Genomic DNA, 23,308 nt, shown 5'->3' with positions numbered 1-23,308 from the left:
GGTATCTTCCACCTGTAAAAAGTCAGTTGTGTTGTGGTCAGAAATCCACTGACTGGGTGATGAATGTTCTCGCCACAGACAGTTGGCGGCAGCCCTTGACTCTGGTCACTACGCTGTGCAACCCTGCATCCGAGGGCTGCTATACTGACTCTGGCAACTAGGCCACGTAGCCCTGAACCCAAGGGCAGCCACCTTGACTCTGTCCATTGAGCTGCACTGTTTTGAGTCCCAGGACAGTCTGGTAGACTTGTAACCATGGTGCCAGCACAACCCCACTCCACCTCAAAGGGGGACGGGGTGTGCGTACACCGCAACACCACTGCTTTGGGCAGATGTACCAGAAAGTGTGGGATAGATACCAAGAAGGCATTGTAATGGAAACCGTGCAGTACAGTAAAAAGATGGTTGCAAAGTAAAACTGCATCCCAAACAGCCAATTTGCACTCCTGGTCCTTACATGGGTGCTATCTCATCTGTATGTTTACCAGTAGCTTAATTCTCTAAAGTACAGATATCCTAAATATATGTATGAGCCGTGAAAAAATCTGCCCACAGCCCACCTGACAGCGTTTCAATCTACTAGCCTTTTATCTCTGGAGACAGAAGTTACAAATGAAGATTACTTGAGTGTCACCTAGTCCCTTCGTGGACATTTGTCCACACCACAAACACACAATTCAGCACAAATGGAAGTTACTCCTCAGAAAAGACCCAAGAGCTACAATAATTAGAAGGCTGCAGGCAGGACTATATATTGGCAAAGGAGTGGAGCAACCCTTTAGCACTACTTGTCCACACTCTGGCCTGTATTATACCAGCATCTATCAGTTCCTCAATTTCATGAGCTGCAATTTTTTTTATTATTATTATTTATTATTAAAGAAACTGTGCAGTCAAGTGAATAGTAGTTTCAGGTACTGTGTCAATCTAATCAACAAAAATGTATAACTTCTGGATATGTTATTCTTTGATAGCAAGAGTGTCCAAAATTACATTTCAATAAATTTCATTTCACAAAACTTTGCTGTGGAAAGAAAATATCAATTCAACTTAAACCAACTTTTCTCTTAGTTCAATGTTTGTATGGAAAAATAATTAAGCAGTCCACTTAGAAAAGCATAATCTGTTCATGAGCATGCAGGTATCAATTTTATCTTATGAGACTTTTTCCATGTTCCAGTTGCTTCATTCCTTATTACATGCTGCAAAAGGCAGTAATAATTTTTATAGCCAAATATCTCTTCTTAAGATACCAGGTGGCTTTCAATATTTACCATTTAAGTCATGCATGAAATTTAAACATTACAAAAAATGACTTACCAGTTGACACTCCTGAAATATGCACATTTTCAGAATGTTCTGCAAGAGCACCATTTCCTAAAATTAAACATAATGAATAAACTAATTTCCAAGATAAAATTTGTAAAAATTCTTCAGATACCCTTCTATAGAAAAGAGAACAAAACTGAGCTGCTTTGATTAATATTCAATATTTGAGATCCTAGGCCTCTTCTACAACACTACCTTTGAAAGAGATTAGAAAAACACAACTATTGTACAATTATGAGGAAAACAAAGCACTTTTATCAGTCTGTATGGAGTGGCTGAATGAACTCGAAAATTAGGGAAGGAGAACCTGGTGAGTTTTGGGGTTTTGAGAAACTTCCAGTACATTAAAAAAAAAGGGGGGATTTGGATTTCCTGCAACATTTTTACTTTATTTCAATCATTTTGTTTTTCAGGGGAAGTTAGTTTAATGAACCATTTTTTTAAACAGAGAAACAAAAAGGAAAGCAATTGCTATGCAAACAAAGACATCCATGAGAGATAACTTTGCTAATGAATGCTGCCTGCTCATCTATCCAAGAAGATAAATTTCGATCTAACCAGTGACTAGCCACCAATGTGCACTGCAAATTAAATGTGCCATGCAAAGACTGTATGGAAAAAAGTGTATTAAAAACTGAGGGCCAAAAAAAAAGGATATTTTTTATTGTCAGCCACTGCTCTGCTACACTATGTTACAAATTTAAGTTCATGTTTCTCTGATGGAATTTGTTCCTCTCCATGTTGGGTTTTTTGCATTTGTTCATTTCATCCCATTTTATGTAATATTTATTTTTTTTAATTTCTACTCCTCTGTTTCTTTGTGCATTTCTCCCTGTGGCACATCAACTTTCACTATCCCTTTCTTTCCACTGCAATTTTTGTCAACCTTTACCACTGTTTTTGGAGTCTCCTAATAAGGATACCTCTGCAGCAGCCCATTTACCGTATGTGAAGTTGCAGATCACACAAGACAGCTGTTTTCATAAATGGTTTGCATTGATCAGATAAAGGAACCTATAGCTAGAAACAGACCAGTAAGACAGTTTTGCAGCCACAAACAGGACTCAACCCCAAAAAGATCTGTCTGAGTTCTTAATTCAGAACCTATGTTGGGGGGAAAGGGTAGAAGAGGAGGGGAAGAGATGGGAAGAAGAGTTCTTCCATTCGTCTACTGGAAAATATATAGAAAGTGACAGGACAAAGTATGAGGAGAAAGTATGTGTTTATGAAAATTCTAACACAAATTGGAAAGCGTATGACCAAGAACAAATCTCATAATGCTCAACAGCTGTGTTTAGTAGTTACAAAAAAATGCTTCCTGTGTGATAGCAAAGGAACAGCAAAGATGGAGCGAGACTATTCTTTCACTCACTTCCCAAGAAAAAACTGTACAATCATGGGATGAAAAAACACTGAAGAAAAAAAAGACAATTTCCAAGTTGTTTCCATTTCTCAGTATTTGAAAAGGATCCTTTTTTAAAAAAAATTTGTGAATGTTATTGAACAGGTTATTGAAATTGATTTTGATAGTTCAATAATACTTGTGATAAAAATTTTCAAGGAACACTATAGCAAAATCCAAAGATTTCTAAATTGAGTTTTGGTTTGTTGTTTAAAGAAACACCACATTCCAACAAAAAAGATTAATTTGAAAAATTTTAAAAACTTCATTAATGATGAATAGTTTCAGTCCAGCTGAACAAATAGGATTGCCAAAATTGAAAGGAATACCTATACCCATATCCAAACATTAAACCACAATTAATTCTTTATTGACCACACTACACAAAAGTTTAAAATATAGCCTTATATGACATATCAAATTTAAAGCTGTTTCCATTTTACACAGAGGAAAATCTAGATATTCACATTACAAGAAATTTTTGTGCCTCTGATTTATTTTCAAGTTTTTAATAACAGTTGGCCTTTCTGAGCCTGTACTGTAAGCAGCAGTCTTGCTTTAAAGTGATATTATTTTGTGACAGTGGTGGTATGGTGCCCTCAAGGGATCACAAACCAACTTTGTCCTGTTTTTCTACTGGTTTAACAATTATAAGAAAAACATTATTATTAAATAATTAAACCTTTTGTTTTAAATTACAGACCTTTTATCCTGTGAATTGCAGTAGGGATTATTCAACATTTTCATTAGTATTTTTAAACAGAGGTAACAAGCATTCTAAATTAAATTTGTAAATGTTATTAAATTTGGAGGCAAAGTGAACAGTGGAACAGATGAAAATGAAGGAATTTACAGAGGTTAGAAATATGTACAGAAAAACTAAAAGGTATTTGTCTGAACTGAAACAAGCCCATACATCTGGGAGAAAAATCATCCAAAACTGATATTCAGCAGACAGGAAAGACTTCAGAAGTAGTAATATCCAGAAGATCTAGACAATAAATGAGCTTGCTTTTCCAATGAGATTGAGAAAGGAAGAAAACCAAAGTAATTTTGGGCTGCATATACAGGAACATGATGTTACAGACTAAGAAGGTAATAGTTCTGATGAAACCACATCTAGAATGTGTCATATATTCTGGACACAATATCAAAAGCTATTGAAAAGCTGGAAGAAATTTAGAGAACAACAACAGAATTATAAAAAGATTAGCGGGAATGATTTAAGATTAAGAAAGTTATTTATAGCTAACTTAGACTGTCAGGAACAAACAGGAGTGGAAACATATAACCCTTAAAATAGCTGTATACACCAAGAATGGATAGGAATTGTTATGACCACACAACAGGACATAAATTGGAAGTAATGAGGTTAGATCAAGGTTTCTCAAACTATTTACCAAAGTACTTTCCAAGTTTCAAAACAAAGCTGTGATCACTTTTACTAGGTCGTCAATTTTGGCTGACCAATTAAGATTGATTTCCTGCTATTTTGAACCCCCAAAATGATTTCTTGTTTTCTAATTAGGTTTCTCTATGCATCTCAACTCAGAGAGAGAGAGAAGATATATAACACTTCCTACCAGCAGACAGAAATGGTGGTGGTGGGGGGGAGTTTGCAGGAAGCATGCAGTGTCCCTTCATAACAGCTTGGTCAAAGAACCAAAAAGCCCATATGCTCCCCACCTCTAAGTGTTGAAAGGGAACTAATATATGGAAAAAAGCCACGTAGAATAGGGAGTAGTTACTACTCAGGATATTTTCCTCACCCAATTCCAAAAGGCTTGGAACCACGTAGGAAAAAAGGTCAGGATAAGAGATGGGGGTAAAGCTGGGAGGAGTCACAGTAAATAGAATGGCTCCACCTACCAGACTGATGATATAAAACAGACAGTCTTTCGAAAGTTAATGATGCTTGATGTTTAATTCGTTAATGCTGGTAAAGCACCTCAAAATCCTTTTAAGAAAGGATATAAATGCAAGTACTTTACTTGTGAGGGAATTCTGTGTCACTGAGCACGCGCAGAATTTATGTCTCCTGGAGATTTGTTTGCTTCCCTGCAGAAAAATGACTTTCTGACAGGGAAGCAAAGGGAAGCCACAAGACTGGTCATTCGACCCTCCCCATCAATATGTTTCGGGTCCCCAGGGCAGCCAGCAGAGAGGTAAATCACCGTGGGGCAGGAGGTGGGACTGGGGAAGATCCAGCTGGTGACTCCTACCTTGCGTCGGGCTCAGCTGCTAGTCACAGCTGGGCTGGGGAGGAAGGGACTTCCTCTTCCCCTGCATGGCATCAGGGGCCGTGTCAGACCCACTCCCAGACTTTTCCCCCAGCTGCAGGATGCTCTGCGAACTCCCCATTCCTCCCTTCCCCGCTTCCTGTGCCCATCGCTCCTCAGCTGAAGGGGTAGGGATCCGTATACAAGGAGCTGCTCCCCCATCCACCCAACCCCAACCCCATGCATCCAGATCCCCTCATACCCAGGTCCTCCTGCCTAGCCTCATTCCCCTGCACCTGGACCATCTTGACGAGCTACCAGTACCCAGATCCTCACCCCACCAAGCCCCAACCAGCTGTACCTGGATCCCCACCCCACTGAGCCCCACTCCCCCAGCATCTGAACCCCCCACTCAGCCCCTCCTCACCCAGACCCCCACGAGCCCCATTACCGTTGCACCCAGAACCCACAACAATTCTGTGAATCCAGATCCCCGCTGCAACCATATCTCCCACTGAGCTGCCTGCACTCAGATTGCCCCACACAGAATCCTCTCAACCCATACCTGCATACCTCCACATTAAGCCCCTCCACACTTGGATCCTGCTTGCTGAGCCTGCCTGCCCACACAGAGGGTCAGGGCCCTGGGGTATTTCTGGGGCAGGCCAGGTCCCAGCACTGAGTGAGGGTTGGGTGCAGCCTCACCCCTAAGTCTGTTTAGTATGGGGATGGGGGAGCTGCACAGTGATCTCCCACCTCTGTGCAGCCAGAGGCCTGTGCTCCCCACTGCCATGCTGGAGCCTCCACATTTATTTGACAAATAAAATTTGCAGAATTTTAAAATATTGTGTGCAGAATTTTTATTTTTTGGTGCAGAATGCCATCAGGACTAATACTTGGACACACACTTACGAAGTACAGAGATGACGCACACTTAGGTCACCTTGGAAGCAGACAGAGTTGTGACCCAAGCCTTTAATTTCACAATTCTTAGTTCTGACCAACATCCTGTCTAACTGGTTAGTGAATGTGGCTTACTCCTGAGATGGGAAGAAAGAATGCCTCGCCCAAATAATTAGCCAATAGTGATTCTTAGAAAGTACTTAACTCTGAACATGTAGTGCTGAAATGGTCTGCTCCTCTGATTTTTGCCCAAATTAATCAGTTGTCCAAATAGAATGGACATACACTTTTCTGGGAAGAAAGAAATGCCATGGCACTAGTAAGAAGTACAGGAAGTTACAGATTATCTGAAGTGCTCTGATGTAGGCAAAGTTCAGTGCAGACTAAAAACAAGAGAAATTTCTGATGAACAAGGTGAACAATGATACAAAAATAAGCATCTTGAAGACTGATTGCATACAATTTTTCTTTGACTAACTGTGCCTTCATTTTCTATCAGAAGGTAGTCTTGCATAGACCAGTATTTCTATCCTTATCGACCTTGGGCTATCAACAGTTACAGTTTGGAATTTTAAGATTAAAAATAACTAATTGTGCCTCAGTGTTGAAGAGCGAAATGGCAAACTTCACCTTAACTGTAAGCTCCTATTATTATATTCAGTCAGATTGGACATATATATTGCATTTATGTAAATCCTATTTTAAAGTGTTGAATATTTTTCAGTGCACACAAAGTAAAACACATTCGTAATATATACATGCACTGTCTGGGAATACTTTACTGATTTAATTAATTTAATTAAATTTGGAGAAAATACGTAAACACACACACACAGACTGAAGAAATGCAAAGCCTGTTTTAAAGAGGAATTCATCTGATTGCTGAAATAAAAAAAGGTCTTTATCCAAGTGAAAAATATGAAGAATTAACCATGCTATATTTTTGCAATCAGACCCAGTAATTATTCCCTTCCTCCAAAATTTTTGCAGACATGTCTTCTCACAAGCTGAAGCCTTCCATGTCAAGATCAAGTCTGGGCCATTATTTTTAATAGCCAGATTATGAAACCTAAAATAGAGGTTTATAAATTGAAGACCTGCCATGGCAAAATTGCTATAAAAAGTGATAACTATAGCTAATTTAACAAAAGCTAAAATGTAATGTGCTAGCATTATGCCATAGCACCACATTGGATGGAAGCACTTCTGTTGAACACATAATTATCAGGGATAAGGTGTCAAAATGAACAGCTCTTAATGCTTTACTACACCATGTGCACTTCAATTTGCTGTAATTTTCAGCACAATACATTGTATGAGCCATTCTGGTTGGTTTCCTTCAGCTGCTTTCCAAAGGCTGTCTATCTTTGTAACCTGACAAACATTAACTGAGCAAGAAATGTGTGGCCATCCATTTTGCAGGTCTGCTCAGTCACAATGCAGGTACACATTCACTTGTTGGTTATCAGAAAAGTCTTACCAAAGCCAAAACACAAAATTTAACCAGACTGCATCTTGAAAAAAATAGGTTGTCTAAAAATCTAAATTTTAAAAATTCATTATTTGTTGCATATGTATTCTTATGTTACTTTATTACAGTCAACCACTTATAGAGGTGGAGCAAACAAAACACTTCTCCCACATATTTTTGCCATTATAACAAATGTTTGCAATCTTTATTTAAACTGTAACTCCTAAGCAGAGGGGATAGAAAGTGAATCTGACATAGGAGACAAACCTTAAATTAAACATGTACCTACTGATAGAGATTCACTTTGATTTAGAAGAATCGCAGTGATTTGAAAAATCTTACTTCCAAACATTTGGTAAATTAAAATAAGTTTTGTTTTGTTTTTTTAAATGATCTTCCAATGGTCTTAGTATCACTGTGCATATCTGGAAGACTGTCTTAATGTGTAAAAAATCATCATTCAATATTATACTTCAAGGTGCGTACAAACCATGGTCTTGTTGACTACACACTTGCCTACCTGAACACCGAATGAGGCAGGGGCACAATCATCAACTCTGAATACTGAAGGCCTAAATCTGCTCTCCATTACACCAATGTATGGTCAGAGTAAATGCATTTCCTTAGGCCATGTGTACACTATGAAAGTACTCCAATTTTACATAAGTCGATTTTTGGGACAGATTGCATCAAGTCGAGTGCATGCGTCCACACTAAGCACATTAATTCGGCGGTGTGCGTTCACAGTACCGTGGCAAGTCGACATTCCTAGCGGTACACTGTGGGTAGCTATCCCACAGTTCCCGCAGTCCCCGCTGCCCATTGGAATTCTGGGCTGAGCTCCCAGTGCCTGATGGGGCCAAAAATCTGTCGCAGGAGGTTATGGGTAAATGTCATCAGTTAACTCTCCCTCTCTCCGTGAAAGCAACAGCAGACAATCATTTCGCACCCTTTTCCCTGGATTGCCCAAGCAGACGCCATAGCACAGCAAGCATGGAGCCCGTTCAGCTCACCGCAGCAGTTATGACCATTGTAAACACCTCGCACATTATCTTGTGGTTTATGCAGAACCAGCACCTGAAAAACCATGAGAGGAGGCGACAGAAGCAGGGTGATGAGGACATGAACACAGATTTCTCTAAAACCGTGGTCCCCAGCAATTTGGAGATCATGGTGTTTCCACGGCATGAGCCTGCCCCAGAACACTGATTCTAGGCTCGGGAAACAAGCACAGACTGGTGGGACCGCATGGTATTGCAGGTTTGGGATGATTCCCAGTGGCTGCGAAACTTTCGCATGCATAAGGGCACTTCCATGGAACTTTGTGACTTGCTTTCCCCTGTCCTGAAGCACAAAAATACCAAGATGAGAGCAGCCCCCACAGTTCACAAGCGAGTGGCAATAGTCCTGTGGAAGCTTGCAACGCCTGACAGCTACCCGTCAGTCGGAAATCAATTTGGAGTGGGCAAATCTACTGTGGCGGTTGCTGTGATGCAAGTAGCCAACACAATCACTGAGCTGCTGCTATCAAAGGTAGCGACCCTGGGAAATGTGCAGGTCATAGTGGATGGCTTTGCTGCAATGGGATTCCCTAACTGTGGTGGGGCGATAGACGGAACCCATATCCCTATCTTGGGACCGGACCACCTGGGCAGCCAGTACATAAACCGCAAGGGGTACTTTTCAGTGGTGCTGCAAACACTGGTGGATCACAAGGGACAATTCACCAACATCAGCGTGGGATGGCCGGGCAAGGTACATGACGCTCGCATCTTCAGGAACTCTGGTCTGTTTCAAAAGCTGCAGGAAGGGACTTTATTCCCAGACCAGAAAATAACTGTTGGGGATATTGAAATGCATATAGTTACCCTTGGGACCTAGCCTATCCTTTAATGCCATGGCTCATGTAGTCGTACACAGGCACCCTGGACAGTAGTAAGGAGCTGTTCAACTATAGGCTGAGCAAGTGCAGAATGGTGTGTGCATTTGGACATTTAAAGGGTCGCTGGTGCAGTTTACTGACTCGCCCACACCTCAGCGAAACCAATATTCCCATTGTTATTGCTGCTTGCTGTGTGCTCCACAATCTCTGTGAGAGTAAGGGGGAGACGTTTATGGCAGAGTGGGAGGTTGATGCAAATTGCCTAGCCACTGAATATGCGCAGCCAGACACCAGGGTGGTTAGAAGAGCACAGGAGGAAGCGCTGCGCATCAGAGAAGCTTTGAAAACCAGTTTAATGACTGGCCAGGGTATTGTGTGACACTTCTGTTTGTTTCTCCCTGATGAAAACCCACCCCCTTGGTTGCCTCTAAATTCCATATAAGCCACCCGTCCTCCCCCCTTTGATCACAGCTTGCTTGCAAAGGAAATAAAGTCACTATTGTTTAAAAAACATGTATTCTTTATTAATTGATTACAAAAATAGGGAGATAACTCACTAGGTAGCCCAGGTGGGGTGTGGGAGGAGGGTAGGAGGGAAGGAAAAGGCCACTTTAAAACTTCTTGAATGACAGCCTTCTGTGGTTTGGGCTGTCCACTGGGGTGGAGTGGTTGGGTGCCCGGAGCCTCCCCTGCATTCTTGGGTGTCTGCGTAAGGAGGCTATGGAACTTGGGGAGGAGGGAGGGCAGTTAAACAGGGGCTGCAGCAGCACTGTGATCCTACTGCCGTTCATGAACCTCCACCAGACGCCGGAGCATGTCCGTTTGATCCCGCAGTAGCCCCAGCGTTGCCTCATGCCTCCTCTGATCTTCCTACCACCACCTCTCCTCACGTTCATCGGCCACTTTCCTGTACTCTGCTACTGTGTCCCTCTACACATTCTGCTAAGCTCTGTCAGTGCCGGACGACTGCGTGAGCTCAGAGAACATTTAATTGCGCGTGCGTTTTTTTTCGTCGCCTTATCTGAGATAGCCTTTGGGACGGAGGAGGGAGGCTTGAAACATTTTTTCCTCCAGCAGCTGCAAAAGGGAGTGAAGTATTCTAAAAGATACATTTTACAGAACAATGGCTATACTCTTTCATGGTGAACACCACTATTCACATTACATAGCTGTAGCGGGGTGGCTACCCTGATCCTAAAATAGAAGGGGTTAAAAGCAGCCCTGGAGAGGGCTGTGACTGGGGATGGCTGATTGGGGAAGCAGCCGCAGCTGGGCCATGCCCCAATCAGGCCCCCAGCTGGCCTGTATAAAAAGGCTGTGAGCCAGAGACGCAAGAAGTCTCTCTCCAAGCTGAGAGAGAGCAAGGCCTAGCTGCCTGCCTGACAGGGTACTGAGGGTAGTACAGATGCTGGGGAAGGAGCAGGCTGAGTGGGGGTGCTCCAAGCTGGCAACTCCCCATGCTGAAGGGCCTGGTCCAAGAGCCACAGAGGTACTGGGGGGCAGAGGAAGGCAGCCAGGCCGAACCCCCTTGCTTATGATGAGTGGCCTTTACACTTCAGTCTGCCCCAGGGAGCGGGGGCTAGCTGATGACTGGCAGTAGTCCGGACTGAGGCAAGGTGGGGACAGCGGATTGGGGGTTCCCCAGGAAGGGGAGACCCAAAGGCAGAGAAAGGGACATGGGGGCCAGAGCTGTGCAGACCACCGGCCTGAAGAGGGTGCTCCGCGCTGGAAAGAGCTAATTCCTGGATGACCAGCAGGAGGCACCGCAGGGGTGAGTCTGCGCCTTTACAATAACACATGTGATTTTGGTACAAGGTCGCATTTTGCATCTTATATTGAGTGCCTGCAGCTTTGGTGTTAGAGATCACACATGCAGTGCCAGGCAACAGAATTCGGCTTGCAGGCAGCCATGGTAAGCCATAGTCTTTCGGCTTCTGCAACCTTCATAACAGCAGTGCCTCCTCTCCCATACCAAGCAAAGCACACTGAGCTGGCCATTTAGTGCTACGGTTTTCCTGTTAACTTGCAGCAGCAGAAACCAAACTAACCCTCCCTCCCCCCATCCAATTCTCTGGGATGATCGCTTTACCCTTTCCCCCACTGCGTGGCTGGCATCAGGGAAGATCCCTGCTAGCCAAACATGAACAGCTCAACACCAATGCCCCCCCCCCCCCACCACCACCACCATATGGCTAACTACGGGGAGGATTTCTTTTCAGCCACAGGCAAACAGCCCAGTAGGAACAGCCACCTCTGAATGTCCCCTTAATTAAATTCCCCTATTTCAACTAGGTTACCATGAACGATATCACTCTCCTGAGGATAACACAGAGAGATAAAGAACGGATGTTGCTTGAATGCCAGCAAATACCGGGACCATACGCTGCCAAGCTTTGTCATGCAATGATACCAGATTACTTGCTACTAGCATGGCATGGTAAAGTGTCCTACCATGGAGGATGGACTAAGACTGCTCTCCCCAGAAACCTTCTGCAAAGGCTTTTAGAGTACCTCCCAGAGAGCTTCATGGAGATGTCCCTGGAGGATTTCCGCTCCACCCCAGACACATTAACAGACACTTCCAGTAGCTGTACTGGCCACGAATGCATCCCAAGTCCTCAGGGCTACTTAATCATTAAAAAACACTTGCTTTTATAACATGTATTGTATTTAAAAAGGTACACTCACCAGAGGTCCCTTCTCTGGCTTTGTTGGGTTGGGAGGGTATTTCAGTCAGGGTGATAAAAAGATCCTGGCTGTCGGGAAGAGCGGTGTGCTGTGTGCTCTCCTCAAGCTCATCGTTGTCCTCCTCCTCGTCTTCCCCATCTGCAAAATCCTCAGGCATGGCGGAGAGTACCTCAACATCGGAGTCCATGGACAGCGGTGGGGTAGTGGTGGTGGCCCTCCCTAGAATTGCATGCAGCTCAGCGTAGAAGCGGCATGTCTGGGGCTCAGTCCCGAAGCATCCGTTTGATTCTTTGGTTTTCTGGTATGCTTGTCCGAGTTCCTTAAGTTTCACGGGCACTGTGTTGCGTCCCTGCTGTAGCCTCTGTCCCTTATGGCCTCAGAGATTTTTTTGAAATATTTTGGCATTTCGTCTTTTGGAACGTAGTTCTGATAGCACGGATTCCTCTCCCCATACAGCGATCAGATCCAGTACCTCGCGTTTGGTCCATGCTGGAACTCTTTTTCAATTCTGGGACTGCATGGTCACCTGTGCTGATGAGCTCGCCTGGCCAAACAGGAAATGAGATTCAAAAGTTCCCAGGGCTTTTCCTGTACACCTGGCCAGTGCATCCGAGTTCAGAGTGCTGTCCAGAGCGGTCACAATGGTGCATTGTGGGATAGCTCCCGGAGGCCAATACCTTCGAATTGCATCCACGCTAACCCCAATTCAAAACGGCGATGTCGATTTCAGCGCTAATCCCCTCGTTGGGGAGGAGTACAGAAATCGGTTTTAAGAGCCCTTTATGTCGAAAAAAATGGCTTCGTTGTGTGGACGGGTGCAGGGTTAATTTGGTTTAACGCTGCTATATCCGACAAACTCGAAGTGTAGACCAGGCCTTAGAGAAATTAACACTGCAGTAACCGCAAAATAAGGTTTAAACCTACAGGATAAACAGTTTTGTTCACAACCGACTATCCAACCTTAATTTAGTGGGGTTCAGCAGAAATAAGATGATTATTAGGGCCCTACCAATTTCACAGCCATGAAAAACAAGTCATAGAAGAATCATAGAGGATTAGGGTTGGAAGAGACCTCAGGAGGTCATCTAGTCCAATCCCCTGCTCAAAGCAGGACCAACCCCAACTAAATCATCCCAGCCAGGGCTTTGTCAAGTCAGGCCTTAAAAACCTCTAAAGATGGTGATTCTACCACTCCCTTAGGTAACCCATTCCAGTGCTTCACCACGCTCCTAGTGAAAGTTTTTCATAATATCCAACCTAGACCTCCCCCACTGAAATCTGAGCACACTGCTCCTTGTTCTGTCATCTGCGAACACTGAGAACGGTCCCATGGACTTGGCATGTCCAGCTTTTCTAAATCATAGAATCATGCAACTGGAAGGGATCTTGAGAGGTCATCTAATCCAGTCCCCTGCACTCACGGCAGGATTAATTATCTAGATCATTCCTGACTGGTGTTTGCCTAACGTGCTCTTAAAAGTCTCCAATGATGGAGACTCCACAACCTCCTGAGGCAATTTATTCCAGTGCTTAACCACCCTGTCAGTTGAGAAGCTTTCCCCAATATCCAGCCTAAACCTCCCTTGTTGCAATTTAAGCACACTGCTTCTTGTCCTATCCTCAGAGGTTAACAACAATTTTTCTTCCTCCTCCTTGTAATAACCGTTTACATCCTTGAAAACTTATGTCCCCTCTCAATCTTCTCTTTTCCAGACTAAACAAACCCAATTTTTTTTTCAATTTTCCTGTGTAGATCATGTTCTCTAGACCTTTAATCATTTTTGTTGCTCTTCTCTGGACTCTCTAATTTGTCCACATCCTGAAATGTGGCGCCGAGAACTGTACACAATACTCCAGTTGAGGCCTAATCAGAGAGGAGTAGAGCAAAGAATTACTTCTCATGTCTTGCTTACAACCCTCCTGCTAATACATCCCAGAATGATGTTCACTTTTCTGCAACAGTTTTATACTGTTGACTCATATTTAGTTTGTGGTCCACTTTGACCCCCAGATCCTTTTCCACAGTACTCCTTCCTAGGGAATCATTTCCCATTTTGTATGTGTGAAACTGATTGTTCCTTCCTAAATGGAGTACTTTGCATTTGTCCTTATTGAATTTCATCCTATTTACTTCAGACCATTCCTCCAGTTTGTCAAGATCCCAACTCTGCAGGCAGCAGAGCAGAAGGGTGGCAATACCACACCATGCCATCCTTACTTCTGGGCTGCCGCTGCTGCTGGTGGTGGCTCTGCCTTCAGAGCCAAGCTCCTGGCCTCCAGCTCTGTAGGCAGTACTGCCACCAGCCGTAGCGCAGAAGCAAGCGTAGCAGTATCGCACCACCCTCTATAATAACCTTACACACACACACCCTCCTTTTTGGGTAAGGACCTCTACAATTATAACACTATGAATCATGAAATTTATTATTTTAAAAATCCTATGACCATAAAATTGACCAAAATGGACCGTGAACTTGGTAGGACCCTAATTATGATTCATTAAATGAATTCTGTACTGTAGTTCGTACACACAAAGCAGAGAGTGAAGGTGACCAGAAGAGGGAAAAATTGGGCTTGTGTTCATATTTTGCTTCGTTATGATGTGTACAGAAGTCTTTAAATATTTCTCCGTGCAGTTCTCTCTATTTCTCCTGCCTAAACATTTTTTAATTAGAAATTCAGGTCCTTCCTTGCCTGAAGATATCATAGCAATTGAACCAGCAGTGAGATGACATCACTAGAGTCAAGGGACTGAAAGCTGAGCAATTGAAAGGAAAGGCTGTTTTGTCAGAGCAAATAAAAATGTTCTTTTAGTATACATTTAACTTAATTGACGAATGAACATTTTGAAGAAAGGCATTTTTGTTACAGCTTAGCTGAAAGGATGAGAAATTGAATCTGTGAAAGCTCACATTACACTTCCAGGAAGTGCTCCAGCAAAACCAGACTTGACATCCCAGATATATCCAAGTCAGCAACAACCAAAAACAGTCAAAACAGTAAACTGGCATGCACAAACCCATATTTTATTTTTGCAGTTCACAATTATCTTTGCTATTCTTTGACTTTTGTGTGCTTAATTTTGAAGCATCCCATTCTTTTAATATCTTCATATTCTCACTCACACACACAGTATATAGAGATATCCCTCCACAACTCTGGCCCATATCCATGAGATAAACTGCGATAATTGTGAGTTAAAAAAATTATTCCGACCAGTGAGTGCCTGTTCTGAACTTGGTACACAAATCTTTTCCCCTAAGATTTATTCTAACATCCCAAATCCTGACCAACTACATAAAGCTGCCTTAAATTTAAACAATGTCCAACACACCCCAGAAATGTCTCCTCCTGCCACAGACCCAGAACAGATAAGATTAACCCTGTACCAGCAGTATGCTTAATACATAAATATCACTATTAAGTCTGATATCTTAAAGCCCTGCAGAGATAGAATCAGGGACTTTAAGCTGCTGAGAAAGGAAGATTCTCAGTTCACTGAGTCCAACACTTGCTTATAACCTTGGAAAGTATCAAGCTTTAAACTGTGCCATTTTAGTTCTAGAAAAGTTATTTTGGGTAAATCATAGCTTTTTAAGACTCACTCTATACTCTGTATATTGACACCACTAATAATCAAGGCATTGCAAAAACAGAGAGATAAGAGGCAGTTCCAGTACAGTTTTTTTACATCACAAAAACTCTCCTAAAATAGGTATTCTGTGATATATACAAAATACAAGATGGTGTAGTGTGAAAGTTTTAACGGCACTCATTTGAGGTGACCTGTGTAATCACTTACCTAGTACGAGTAAACTGGAAGAAAAGGATCAGGATTCAGGAAGGACTTAGCTCAGTGTGCCACTAGGGTCTTAGAAAAGCAAGTCAGGGAATTAAATAATTTGTGGCTTTCCCACTCATGCACAATACATGCATCATAAACTTTACCATCTGTGTAACTGTTGGGAAAATAACAACTTCTGTGCGCCTCAGTCTTCCCACACTTTGACTGTTGTCCACTTAGACCAGGGGTGGGAAAACTACAGCCTGTGGGCCATATCAGCCTGCTAGGGCTTTGGATCTGGCCTTCAGGATTGCCCCCCCACCCGTGGTGCCGCAGGCCCCACGCGGCTCTCAGAAGCGGCTGGCACCATGTTCCTGGGGCCCCGGGGGGGCGAGGGTAGAGGGCTCTGCGCACTGCCCTTGGCTCCAGGCACTGCCCCAGCAGCTCCCATTGGCCGGGAACGGGGAACTGTTGCCAATTGGAGCTTTGGGGGAGGTCCCTGGAGGCGTGGCAAGGGCAGCGCGCAGAGCCCTATGCCCCCCCCTCCAGGGTCTGCACAGGGATGCGGTGCCGGCCGCTTCTCAGAGCGGCATGGCGCGGAGCCAGGGCAGGCAGCGCCACTGCCACCCTGTAGCCGCTTTAGGTAAGCGGTGCTGGACCGGAACCAGAACCCCTCTTGTACCCCGCAACCTTCCTGCACCCCAACCCGCTTCCCTGAGCCCCTCAGACACTCCACACCCCTCCTCTCCCCCAATTCCTTGCCCTGAGCCCATTCTTGCACACCGCACTCCCTCCTGGACCCCAACCCCCTAACCCGACCCTGCATACAATTTCCCCACCCAGAAGTGGCCCTCGGCCAAAAAGGTTGCCCACCCCTGACTTAGACCGTACATAGGACTGAACAAATGTTTTTGGTTGAAACTATTTGACAAAATATTTTTCGAAAAAGGTGCCACCTTTCCACAACAAATCTCTTTTTTGGGGAGAGAGGGGGAGGGAAAGGGGGTTGAAAAAACAGACTGGGGGGGGAGAAGAGAGGGCCAAACGGGGGCCTATTTTCTAACTAGCTCTACTTGTAAGCATGAGTGTGCTGGATCCAGCTTTATGGGATTGTACATTGTCTATGACAATGGGGCCTCTCTCTTGTTTGGAGCCCCTAGTCACTACAGAAAGAACGATGAACCACACTCATGTATGTCCTAAATACAATGGAGTTGCATCTTACACAGGGATTAGGTTCTAAAGTCAGAGCATAAGGCAAAAGTCGCGTATAGTCAAAATTACCCTTGAAAATCCCTTAAATCTCCCATAAAGTACAGTATACTGTACATGGTTTTGTGTACACAACCGTATACAGTAATGTATAAATGTATAATGTATACAGTAACGTACAGTATATAATAAAGAGTACATATGCAAAATATAATTTTACAGTACTGTATTTTTAATTACAGGGGGTTGTCCGAGCTTGATGTCGACCCAGGAGACGGAGGTGACAGAAAGCTTGGGTGACGGAGAGCGAGTCGTAGACAAAGTGAATCCTGAAGCACTTGCATGAGAGGAAAGTGATCAGGAACAGCCAGCATGGATTCACCAAGGGAAGGTCATGCCTGACTAATCTAATCGCCTTTTATGATGAGATTACTGGTTCTGTGGATGAAGGGAAAGCAGTGGATGTATTGTTTCTTGACTTTAGCAAAGCTTTTGACACGGTCTCCCACAGTATTCTTGTCAGCAAGTTAAGGAAGTATGGGCTGGATGAACGCACTATAAGGTGGGTAGAAAGCTGGCTAGATTGTCGGGCTCAACGGGTAGTGATCAATGGCTCCATGTCTAGTTGGCAGCCGGTATCAAGTGGAGTGCCCCAAGGGTCGGTCCTGGGGCCGGTTTTGTTCAATATCTTCATAAATGATCTGGAGGATGGTGTGGATTGCACTCTCAGCAAATTTGCGGATGATACTAAACTGGGAGGAGTGGTAGATACGCTGGAGGGGAGGGATAGGATAGGCGTAAGCTCATCTGCTGCTGGTTGTTTTTCCTTGAAAAACATGGTGATCAGCAACTGTCACTGTTGTCTCTTGAGCTGCTCAAACATTTCTTGATAGTGTCTCAAATCGTCCATAATACTACGTGTGATTTTCAGGCTTCGTACCATAGAGGGATCGTATTCAGAAATTAAATCATTCAAGTGTTTCGCTGCTTGGAACACTTCAGCAAATTTATGAAGATTCCAACTTGCTGGCTCTTCCTGTTCATCATCATCTTTGTCTTCTGTAGACTATTTTATCAGTTCCTCTAACTCTTCATTAGTCAATGTTTCTCTACGGCTCTCAATTAGTTCTTCAATTTCTTCCTCAAGAATGTCAACAAAGCCATCACCACCCACTTGCCTGGCCACCTAAACAAATGTGTTTCATTTCTTTGTCAATGGTCGGGAAACCCTTAAAATCATTCACACATTCTTTCCATAGGTTTCACCAACACGCATTGACTGTTTCAGGCTTGACTGCATCCACTGCCTGTTTAATATAAGTGATGCAATCGGCAATGTTGAAGGACTTCCAGCACTCCATCACATTAAGATTGGGATCAGCATCCATAGCACTACATATCCGTGAGAACGTAAGCCTTGTGTATGTGACCTTGAAACAGCAAATCATGCCTTGGTTGAGAGGATGGAGGTGGTATTGAGGGGGAGAAAGACTACTTCAGATTTGTTAGGCGCAAACTGGAGTGCCGCAGGGTGGCCAGGAGCTACAATCAGCAACACTTTAAGGTCAAGTCCTTTCTCTTCAAGGTACCGCTTGACCTCCAAAATGAAACACTTGTGGAACCAATCCAGAAATAATGCTGTCTTCACCCAAGCCTTTTTATTTGATTGCCAGAACACAGGCAGGAGATTTTTGTTCTTGCCCCTTTTAGGGCACGGCGATTTGCAGCCCTGTAGACCAATCCCAGCTTTATTAAACGCCCAGCCACATTGCCACAAAATATCAGAGTCACACGGTCTTTAGCTGCTTTGAAGCCATGCGCTTGTCTTTCTGATTTCAAAATGTAGGTGAGGTTGGGCATTTTTTTCCAGAAGAGCCCAATCTCGTCAGCATTAAAAACTTGTTCCGGAAGATACCCCTCTTCTTCTATGATATTCTTTAATTGTGTGGGGTAGGGTTTTGCTGCCTCTTCATTGGCAGATGCAGCTTCACCAGTAGACTGCATATTTTTGAGGCTGAAGTGGTTCCTAAAACTGTTAAGCCAACCTTGGCTGGCTTTGAATTCCTTCTCATCAGAAGGCTGTCCCTCTTCGGCGGGAGGTTTGAACAGCGCATAGAGGCTGAGCCTTTTCTCGCAACGTGTTGCCATCGATAGGCTCACGTTTACGGTTCATGTCTTCCAGCCACAAGTTTAATGCCTTTTCAATCTTCACTGAAGTCTTATCACGCACCTGGCTCGTCACCTTAGCAGTTATTGGAGCACTTGATGCCACGGCTTGACAAATTTCTCTGTCTCGAATCTTGATAGCATGGATGCTAGATTCGTTGCGGCCATATTTACGCGCCACATTGGAGACAGACATACTGTCTTTCAATAAGTCCAGCACAGCCAGTTTTTCCTCCAGCATTGGAGCAGATCGCTGTTTCTTCGGTTGTGCACCAGATGAAGTAGTTGGCTTGCGTTTAGGGGGCCATCTTGTACAAAAAATAGGTATCTTTAAACACTAGAATCACACTCAGCACGTAGAGATGCTCACACTATGAGAGGCACATGGGAACTGAGACCGACTGAGGGAACAGCAGATTCACGTCTCCCATCTCACTCTGGGGCATATGCTCATTGAGTGGAACGGCGGGCGGAATCGCCTGCACTATTTACAGGTATCTTGTTTTTTTTTTTTTCTTTTTTTTTTTTTTTTTGCTGCGCTCGTATAGTTGAATTCAAGAAAGTTAAATGCGCATATGATGCAACTCACCTGTACTTACACACAATTATATTCACACAATGTATTTAGTAATACCTGTGAGAAACTTCAGATTCTCTACTTATTTCATCATCAAAGTTGAATTCTCCCATCTTCCAAAATGCATGCAGCCCAAGCCCAGAAGTCTACACAGCAATTAAACAGCTCCACAGCCCAAGTCCTGCAAGGCCAAGTCAGCTGGCATGGGCCATCTGTAGGTTTTTCTTTGCTCTGTAGACATAACCTCTACCCACTGTACATGTGCAAGAAAGGGTATATCACTTTCCACACAAATCTTCACTTATTTTGTAATGATTGTTAAATATCAATAGGCAATTTAGAAAAGATATTGTGGATGGGGTGCAACTGGCTTTTAGGCATTATCTGTTCTGATCTATAATTTCCTGTTTGGCTGAAGAACACACGACAGGATCGTTGGTTAAATAAAATACGTAAATCTTGTTAACTGAATGTTCTCTATGATCTTTCTTTAGAATTAAGAATTGGGTTCTCAGGACTTGCAATTGAACATTTGTCAAATAATGTTAACACCATAAGCTGTTCAATAAGATGTTTGTTGCCACTGCAGGTAGAGAAAGGAAGAGGTAACCATTTGTTTTAATAATACAAAATTAGACACTCAATGGGAGCACAAATGCTCAGATAATTGAGTTACACTCCCGTGGTGCTATGCAAACATCAACCAAAGTTTCATGCCTAACCAGGGTGAGCAAAAAAACAACAAGATTTCTATAGCTGAGGAATCTCTGCTGCAAAGGTATTGTAAATATTATAGCTATAAATTTAGTGAAGTGTTTCATGGGAAATGGGAATGTATGTTTCAACAGTATTACAGGTTGAACCTCTCTAATCCGGCACTCCCTGGTCCGGCAACATCTGTGGTCCGGCATAGGCAACAGCTCCCTGGGTGCTCTGGGGCTGGAGCAGAGTAGGTGCGGAGCATCTACTGGCACCAAACTCCCCACTGTGCCCCCTTCCTCCCCACGAGCTGGCAGCCCCACACTTACCAATTCCTCATCCTCCCTCCCAGTGCTTTTTCACAGCATTCAAGCTCTGGGAGGGAGGGGGAGGACCTGGGGCCAGCCTCTGAGCCCTCAGGCTGGGGGTCAACAGCTGGGACCCCAGGTGGCAGCAGCACCCCCAAGTGTGGGGCCACACTGGATGCAAAGTCTAGGGGTGCTGCACCAACCCCCACACCCCTACCTCCCACGCTTATGGAGACCTGCTTACACTCTGAATTGACCTCTTAATTCTCTGGTTCGGCACAGTCAGGTCCCGAGGGTGCTGGACTAGAGAGGTTCAAACTGTATAATAATGCAATTAATCCCCATTGATAATTTCCCTTTACTATTTAACTAAAAGAGTGACACATGGATGAGGATATCCTGAAATTATGGCTTACTTAAACACTCTTGTTTAAAAGATATACATGCATGAGATGCATGCACAAACATTAACTGTCAGAGTGCTGAATAAAATATACACCCACACACAGTTTACATTACTTGGTGCAGTTATATTAAGGTTAAAAGTGTAACCTAGTGTTATTATTTTAAGTGCAATTGTGGTGTAATTTTTATTTTTAAAAAATAAGAAAACAATTAGAAAAATCAATTATGCCATTAAATGACTCAGAATGCACAATCTTGACAATGTTCTTTTAATAACTACCTTATGCCATGAAAAATTGTTGAAATATACAATGCTGCTGAAGGTCTTCACTCTTGTGCAAGAACAAACTTGTGCAATTAAGATCCGATTTTCACAGTGTCCGAACACCTGCATTTCCTATTGACTTCAAATGAGGTTGCAGTTGCTCAGCACTTTCAAAAGTCAGACTTTAAATTATTATTCATCTTTATCTCCTGTCTGCTTAATAATAGTGACAGGCCTAGAATCTAGAATCCTACTATGATAAATTTCTAGCACTATGTTTCTACCATACAGCTTAATATGAAGAATATAAAACATTACATGTATTAAAAAAAACTAATTTTCTCTGCAAAACAGCATGTTTTTAAAGTGTAGTTCTAATCTGAAATATGCCAAGTATGACAAGCTGTAAAATCTGCTTCTTGTGTGTATACTGAGTAATATTTACTGACTTCAGTGACAACAAAAGTTTTTAAATACTTTTTACTCCTGCTAGCACTGCAAAGCTAACAGCACAAGGACACTAAACTGGGTTCTTCTCTACCCACTGTAGACTCAGTTCTGTTGGCAAACTTCCAATTGCAGAATCTTTAAGTATTTTAATTTGATGTAAAATTGATTATGTTGTTCATTTCAAAAGCAATATAAAAAACTGAAAGCACATTTCAGTTTACTACAGAATTTAGTACAATATCTCATTATACCAGGGAAAAACTAGAGGATTTGGCACCTTGGGGAGGGACTGTAGCGGGCAATTTGGAGGGGGGGAGCAGGTACCTTTGGCAGCTGAGAGAAAAAGGAACAAGAGTTTTGGAAGTTGTGGTAACTCAGAAAGAGGGGGTGACATACAGCTCTTGGGTTCTCATTAGTGGGTGTTTAGTTCCTGACAACTTTCCCTCTTCCTCACCTCCATCTCTATTCCACTTCGCAAGAAAAGCAGCAACTCCTCATCACTGCCAGTTGCATTTATTAAAGCAGAGAACATCTCTGGAACCGGTATTCAGCTGCCTCTGACTGAAAACTAGTCCATGCATTTGCTCTGCTTGCTGGAGAGCAACTGACAGTGGAGGAGACAGCAGGGAAAACTTTCTAGAGACCCAAGCATTCCACAATTGAAGGAAAATGCAAGGTCCATAAACACAAGGGTCCATAATTATACTGGGGCATAAAAAAAAAAACCCACCACAATGTACATGTTCACTTCGGCAACATTATATAACAGAGGGAAATTTGTGGTTAATGTCCCATGTATTTTTCAGTTTTCCTGTAGCTAGCTGTTTGGTGGGTAGAATAAATACCAGTATTAAGACTGGCCAAACCTTTCAATTCCCAAGTATAATGTTCTCAAAATTCTACTTTTTCGGTATACTCGGTTTCAGTCAGGGAGCAATTTTTCCTGAGAGTTTCACCAAAACCAGTTAAGACTTTTTCCAGACATGACCAGAATGATGGGGGGGGACGACCCACCATTTTCTGTGTTCACTCAAAATTTCTGCAATCTTTTTATGAACCCCTTTTTTGCTTTTAGCAGTAGATGATGGGAACTGGAATCTAGCGGGGACATAGGCATCTTGCTGAATGTGAGCCAAACATTAAGCATGCAAGTAGTCCATTGATACCAACTCCTGTACAAGTGAACATGTGCTGAAATATCTCCTGAAATTAGGCCTTTGTCTCTAGGTTGTAGATGTTCCACTCTGGGGATCTGGTGAAAATGTGTTTAGGCTGTATTTATTTTACCAAACTAGAGAGTATAAAAAAAAGGAACCTCAGACTGAAAACACTGACATTACTTTAAATACTGGATATAAATATGTTGGTATTCTACTGTCTCTTTTGAAGATCATGCATTAAAGTAAACAATTCATTTTCCCTTATATCTGCCTAAAAATAAATAAAAATTCAAGGAAATCAGTCACAAGGAATCTAGCTAGAAAAAACAAAAAAACAATGAACAGTTTCTCCACCCACAAATTTCTTAAAATATCTCCTGCATAAGGT

General features: G+C 43.1%; 1 protein-coding gene across 2 annotated transcripts in view; it reads right to left on the bottom strand.

The window, feature by feature from the left end:
* Window positions 1-23,308, bottom strand: part of LRP12 (LDL receptor related protein 12) — a 106,312-nt gene that overhangs the window by 52,951 nt on the left and 30,053 nt on the right. The window contains exon 2 of one of the 2 annotated variants that reach the window (XM_084621935.1): window positions 1,321-1,377. The exons of the other annotated variant lie outside the window; for it this stretch is intronic. Coding sequence (XP_084478061.1) covers window positions 1,321-1,377 — 57 coding nt within the window. The remainder of the gene's footprint in view (window positions 1-1,320; window positions 1,378-23,308) is intronic. 2 annotated transcript variants of the gene reach the window in all.

Source organism: Lepidochelys olivacea, assembly GCF_965140295.1.
Source record: "Lepidochelys olivacea isolate rLepOli2 genome assembly, chromosome: 2".
Classification (NCBI taxonomy): domain Eukaryota; kingdom Metazoa; phylum Chordata; order Testudines; family Cheloniidae; genus Lepidochelys; species Lepidochelys olivacea.
The sequence above is the reverse complement of the archived record's forward strand: the minus strand, read 5'-3'. Positions and strand labels throughout refer to the sequence as shown.